Source organism: Larimichthys crocea, chromosome III (assembly GCF_000972845.2).
Source record: "Larimichthys crocea isolate SSNF chromosome III, L_crocea_2.0, whole genome shotgun sequence".
Classification (NCBI taxonomy): Eukaryota; Metazoa; Chordata; class Actinopteri; family Sciaenidae; genus Larimichthys; species Larimichthys crocea.
Genome location: NC_040013.1, coordinates 983218 through 989974, shown reverse-complemented (window position 1 = coordinate 989974; position 6757 = coordinate 983218). Strand labels below are relative to the sequence as shown.

The 6757-nt window shown below is 43.6% G+C and overlaps 2 protein-coding genes across 2 annotated transcripts in view; one reads left to right on the top strand and one right to left on the bottom strand.

Moving 5' to 3' along the window:
* pla2g1b (phospholipase A2, group IB (pancreas)) overlaps positions 1-1550 on the top strand; it is a 2316-nt gene extending 766 nt beyond the window's left edge. Inside the window, exon 4 of the mRNA XM_027277507.1 lies at positions 1304-1550. Within this exon, the coding sequence (XP_027133308.1) occupies positions 1304-1428 (125 nt within the window). The 3' untranslated portion in view covers positions 1429-1550. The remainder of the gene's footprint in view (positions 1-1303) is intronic.
* Positions 1466-5797, bottom strand: prkab1b (protein kinase, AMP-activated, beta 1 non-catalytic subunit, b). Its single transcript, XM_027277503.1, has 7 exons — positions 5474-5797; positions 3739-3908; positions 3540-3633; positions 3350-3464; positions 3135-3268; positions 2987-3055; positions 1466-1883 (listed from the first exon to the last, which is right to left on the bottom strand). Exons 1-7 carry the CDS (start codon positions 5573-5575, stop codon positions 1806-1808), a joined length of 762 nt encoding a protein of 253 aa, XP_027133304.1. The 5' UTR covers positions 5576-5797; the 3' UTR covers positions 1466-1805.
* Positions 5798-6757: the final 960 nt, after the last annotated feature.

Sequence of the window (6757 nt, the reverse complement as noted above, 5' to 3'; positions counted from 1 at the left end):
AGCTCATCCTACAATATATACATATATATATATATAGATACAATAATATATAGACATACATATATACATACATACACATATATATATAGAGATATATATTAGATAATATAGATATATTATATACATATATGTATATATACATACATTATATAGATAATATACATATATATAGAGATACATATATATATATAGGTGTATTATAATATATATGTATGATATATATAATATATATATAACATACACTACATATATATACCATATATGTATACGTATAACATATACATAGGTATATGTATAGTATAATTCATATAGATACACACACCACACACAATATCTATGTATGTATACAGATACACACAATCCATATACCATATATAGTATAATATATATGATACAGTATACACACTATACATGCACATATATATATCCATACATATATATATATATATATATATCTTATATATATATATATATATATAATATACATACATATATATATATATAGATTATGTATGTCTGTATGTATGTGGATGCCTTGTGCAACAAACGCCTGTCTGCCTGTTTTTAAGCCGCTGTCGTTCACTTCCGTCTCCACAGCCTCCAACTAATTGCCAGGCTGCCGTGGCGAGTGCGACCGCGTGGCGGCTCACTGCTTCGCTCAGCACGAATACAACCCCGAACACAAGAACGTGGACCCCAAAGAACACTGCGTGAACTGAGACATGCAAAGACAACAAACAGGAGAGAGACGACGGATCGAATCAAAGTTTAATCAAAAGTTTAAAATGAAGATTTTTTGGAATAAAATGTGAGATTCTCGTTTGCAGCTTGAAGTTCAAGAGCTCCTCCGTGTCCTCGGTGGAGCTCTGAACTTCAAGCTGCAAACGAGAATCTCACATTTTATTCCACAAAATCTTAATTTTAAACCTTTAATTAAACTTTGATTCGATCCGTCGTCTCTCTCCTGTTTGTTGTCTTTGCATGTCTCAGTTCACGCAGTGTTCTTTGGGGTCCAGGTTCTTGTGTTCGGGGTTGTATTCGTGCTGAGCGAAGCAGTGAGCCGCCACGCGGTCGCACTCGCACACGGCAGCCTGGCACTTATTGTTGGAGGCTGTGGAGACAGGAAGTGAACGACAGCGGCTTAAAAACAGGCAGACAGGCGTTTGTTTGCACACAGTCATCCTACATACATACATATATATATATATGTATGTATGTATGTATGTATGTAGGATGACTGTGTGCAAACAAACGCCTGTCTGCCTGTTTTTAAGCCGCTGTCGTTCACTTCCTGTCTCCACAGCCTCCAACAATAAGTGCCAGGCTGCCGTGTGCGAGTGCGACCGCGTGGCGGCTCACTGCTTCGCTCAGCACGAATACAACCCCGAACACAAGAACCTGGACCCCAAAGAACACTGCGTGAACTGAGACATGCAAAGACAACAAACAGGAGAGAGACGGCGGATCGAATCAAAGTTTAATTAAAGGTTTAAAATTAAGATTTTGTGGAATAAAATGTGAGATTCTCGTTTGCAGCTTGAAGTTCAGAGCTCCTCCGTGTCCTCGTGTCTGTTTGCTCACGTCTGCAGCCGAGCTTATCTCAGCTTTATCGGACAGATCACAACAAGAAGCTCAACAAAAGGTCAAAGGTCACGTGAAGCTTGTGGTCGGATCATAAATGTACAAATATTCTGCAGAACTTTAGAAAAAAACATTTAAATTGATCATTAAGGTACAAAAACAACAATTAGCAGCAACAACAGTCAAATGATTATAACTTCAAAATAAGAGCGCGGCTCTGTGGATTATATGGGCTTGTAGAGGAGAGTGGTCACGTACTTCTTCTTGTATCGGTGCGTCGCGCTGAGAACCATCACGCCGTCCTGAAACACAGAGACAGGACGAAGCATCAGCCAGCAGCAGCTACCGCCACCAAAACACTACGAGTGTTAAGCTAACGCCATCTATGAAGCTAACTTATGTCATGCCCAGCTCCTGTTCTGGCACGACACTAAGCCTGTAAACCTCTTCTTCTTCCCTGTGGTCCAAAACGTCTGTGGTACAAACGCTAACACACCCCGGTGCTCTGAGCTAACAGCAGCTAACAGACTGAGCTAACATGAGCTAACAGCAGCTAACAAACTGAGCTAACATGAGCTAACAGACTGAGCTAACAGCAGCTAACAAACTGAGCTAACATGAGCAACAGCAGCTAACAGACTGACTAACAACTGAGCTAACACTGAGCTAAAAACTGAGCTAACAAAGACTGAGGCTAACATGCGCTAACACGCAGCTAACCAGGACTGCTAACATAGCTAACAGCAGCTAACAAAGACTGAGCTAACAAACTGGACCTAACAGCAGCTAACAAACTGAGCTAACATGAGCATAACAGCAGCTAACAGACTGAGCTAACATGAGCTAACAGCAGCTAACGACTGAGCTAACAAACTGACTAACATGAGCTAAGCAGCAGCTAACAAGACTGAGCTACGGAGCTAAACAGCAGCTAACAGACTGAGCTAACCGCAGCTAACAAACTAGACTGGATAACATGAGCTAACAGCAGCTAACAACTGAGCTAACATGAGCTACAGCAGCTAACAAACTGAGCTAACATGAGCAACAGCTGAGGCTAACATGAGCTAACAGCAGCTAACAGAGCGAGCTAAAAATGAGCTAACAGCAGCTAACAGACTGAGGCACTAACAGACGAGCTAACAGCACAACAGACTGAGCTAACTGATCTAACAGCAGCTACAGCTGTCAGCAGTTTACTTCACTGTCCATCATAAACTCTGTAAATCACAGAGAGTTGAGGCGGAGCAGCCGGAGGACATCAGAGGGAAAACCAGAAAACATTTCCTCCATAAAATATGATCCAGTTTCACCAGAATCAGTGAAATAGTTGCTGCTGTGTGTGTGTGTGTGTGTGTGTATGTGTGTGACTCAGACAGGTACAGCACATGTTGTTGTTGTTTACCTTGATGGAGAGGGCGTACAGGTGGTTGAGCATCACGTGGTTCGGTTCTGGAAGCAGCGTTGGGTCGCACTGGTTCAGATTCAGAGACAGAGGATGAGTTTAACGGGTCCGCACGGCGCCGTGTCAGGCTGCCGTCGGTCATACTCACAGAGATGCCGGTGTCCTTGTTGAGCAGCACCTGCAGCAGGTGAGGAGGTAAGAACGGAGGATGCTTGAGTTTGTCGTCTGATCTGATCACGTACGCATCCTGTTGGTACGGACCGGGAGGCGAACTGGACAGGTCTGTGAGAGAGGTCACATGACAGAGGTCAGGACGTGCGTTAGATCATGTGTGTCGTGATTGAAGCAGTGACAGGTGAGTACCTGACAGGTCCGACGTGTCCTCGGAGTCGATCCTGAGGGCGTCAAACACCTCGAAGTCCGTCCTCTTCACCTGGATCACGTTATTAACGGTTCCCGTCTTCGACGTCATCACGGCCTGAGAGACACAGCGTGGACACAAACGTCTTCAACTCAAAACACGAGGACGATAAACTCTGAAGCGCTCACTCACCCCGGTCGGGTCCAGAGTCCACTGGCCGTCCACGCAGAACTTGTACTGGTGCTCTCCCTCCGGCAGGTCCACGATGGCCACGAAGTTCTTCTGACTGTGAGAGAGGAGAGGAGTGAGACAGGTCGGGAGGAGTGAGACAGGTCGGGGAGGAGTGAGACAGGTCGGGGAGGTCCGGCACGGTCCAACAGAGTCGGACTACCTTTTGTTGAGCGGGATCTTTGTGACCCAGTTGTTGAAGGAGCCGGACACGAAGACTTCTTTGGCTCCTCCGGTCCACCTGAACACCGTGGGCCTGGCCTGTGTCGGGCTCTTGCTGTCGCTCTCCAGGTCCTGCTGCCACGCCAGAAACTCCTGAATTTCCTGCGGAGCCTGCAGAGCGTGAGGCGAGGTTAATACACGGGTCAACAGGTGACTCTCATTCAGACGTGTTCATCAGTCAGGTGAGTCCGATTCATCCAAATCTGCCACATCGAAAGGTTTAAAACATTTAATTTGATATATTTTAATTTAACTTGTGTGGCCACATTTTCTGTATCTATGCTGCAAGTTTGTCTGTGTTGAAATAACTTAACCAGTGTTTTACAGTGTTTGACAGTGTTTTACAGTTTTACAGTGTTTAATATTGTTTTACAGTGTTTAATATTGTTTTACAGTGTTTTACAGTTAAATATTGTTTTACAGTGTTAAATATTGTTTTACAGTGTTTGACAGTGTTTTACAGTTTTACAGTGTTTAATATTGTTTTACAGTGTTTTACAGTTAAATATTGTTTTACAGTGTTTTTAAAGTAAACATGGTTGAAGGTGTTTTTGTCCCATGTTCAGCCTCTGTGGACTGTTTTTTTTACAGTGTATCTTTTTTATAACTTCACTGCTAAAAAACATGAAACAGTTTTTAAATTGATTTCACAGAAATCACTGTGAACATTTACTGTTAATGTAAAAACAGCCAGGACAGTCTCTAAGACTGTCTCTAAGTCTGTCTTTAAGACTGTCTTTAAGTCTGTCTTTATGTCTTTAAGACGGTCTCTAAGACTGTCTTTAAGACTGTCTTTAAGTCGGTCTTTAAGACTGTCTTTATGTCTTTAAGTCTGTCTCGAAGACTGCCTCTAAGACTGTCTTTAAGACTGTCTTTAAGTCTGTCTATGACTGTCTTTATGTCTTTAAGTCTGTCTCTAAGACTGTCTCTAAGACTGTCTTTAAGACTATCTTTAAGTCTGTCTTTATGTTCTTAAGTCTGTCTTTAAGTCTGTCTTTAAGACTGTCTTTATGTCTTTAAAGGCTGTCTTTATGTCTCTAAGACTGTCTTTAAGTCTGTCTCTAAGACTGTTTTTATGTCTCTAAGACTGTCTTTAAGTCTCTAAGTCTGTCTTTAAGACTGTCTCTAAGACTGTCTCTAAGACGGTCTCTAAGACTGTCTTTATGTCTCTAAGACTGTCTTTAAGTCTCTAAGTCTGTCTTTAAGACTGTCTCTAAGACTGTCTTTATGTCTCTAAGACTGTCTTTAAGACTGTCTTTATGTCTTTAAGTCTGTCTTTAAGTCTGTCTTTATGTCTCTAAGACTGTCTTTAAGTCTGTCTTTAAGTCTTTAAGACTGTCTCTAAGTCTGTCTTTAAGTCTTTAAGACTGTCTCTAAGACTGTCTTTAAGTCTGTCTCTAAGTCTGTCTCTAAGTCTGTCTCTAAGACTGTCTCTAAGACTGTCTCTAAGTCTAAGTCTGTCTCTAAGACTGTCTCTAAGACTGTCTCTAAGTCTGTCTTTATGTCTCTAAGTCTGTCTCTAAGACTGTCTCTAAGACTGTCTTTATGTCTCTAAGACCTGAGTACAGTTGAATCTTCTTATGTCTCGTTAATAACATTGTCATAAATTTATCATTAATGAGGTTAAAGGACCGGGACCAGGTCTGGGTCCAGTCCCGGTCCCGGTCCCGTCCTACCTTCTGGTCCTCTGTGTCCTCTGAGTTGTCCATCAGCATGTTGGGTCGGGCCTCTTTCCCTCCTTGCTGTCCACCGGACCGGTCACTGCTGCTGTTCCCCATCCTGAACCACCAAACACACGGTAAGACCAGAACCAGAAGCGGAACCCCTCTCTGCGGACCCAGCGGGGACCTCGAACCAGAACCAGCTGCAGGAGAAACCTGGATCCTCTGCGCGTGTTCAAAGACTCTGCCGACGGTTCCGTCTTTGGACCAGAACTTTGTCTTTAGTCCTTCGAACTTCAGGTTTCTTCTTCTACCGTCCTGAGAGCAGCTGTGTGTGTGTGTGTGTGTGTGTGTGTGTGTGTGTGTGTGTGTCCTTCCGCCTCGCGGAGTTAAAGTTTAACCCGACTGTTGCCGGTGTTCCGGCTTAACGAGCGACCGTGTTATCTGGTGACTAGCCGTTAGCCGTTAGCGCCTGTCGGCCGTTGAGACTCGTACCTGTCCTCGTGCTGCCTCTTTGTTTAGTTTCTACCGGTACACGGTTAAAACACCTGAGCCCGGATTCTTCTCCGGTGTTTCTGTCCGACACGAAGTGTTTTCTTCGTGTTTCGACACCTCGCCTCACTCCTGCAACTACTGTTAGCGCTCGGCTAACGGGTCTCCAGTTAACACGGTCACTCGTTAAATCGAAACACCGGAAACGATTTTAATGTAAATAACAACATTTTAAACTCAGATTAAAGCTGCACGAGCTTCGACTAATAACAAAAACACGTTTTTTATGTGGAGAAACATGAACACAGATTTAAAGGAACATGAACAAGTTTTTATTTTTGTGATTTAGCGCCCCCTAGTTTCTGTCACGAGACCCAGCAGCAGCTGATATCACTGCCTAGTCCAGCAGCAGTCAGCCCAGCTCGGCGTCTGTCTTTCAGCCTTTTATTTCACCAAGCTCTCACCAACCACTAAAAGTCAGTCCCACATTTACTCTATGAGGCTAACTTATGAATTGTCCAGCTCCTGTTCTGGCACGACACCGGCTCCTGTAAAGCTCTTTGTCCTGGTGGTCCAAAATGTCTATGGTACAAACGCTAACATCCCCTCAGTGCTCTGAGCTCACAGTCTGAGCAGCCTGGCTAACAAACTGAGCTAACAGCAGCTAACAAACTGAGCTAACAGCAGCTAACAAACTGAGCTAACGTTGGCTAATAGCAGCTAACAAACTGAGCTAATAGCAGCTAACAAACTGAGCTAACAGCAGCTAACAAACTGAGCTAACATTGGCTAACAGCAGCTACAGCG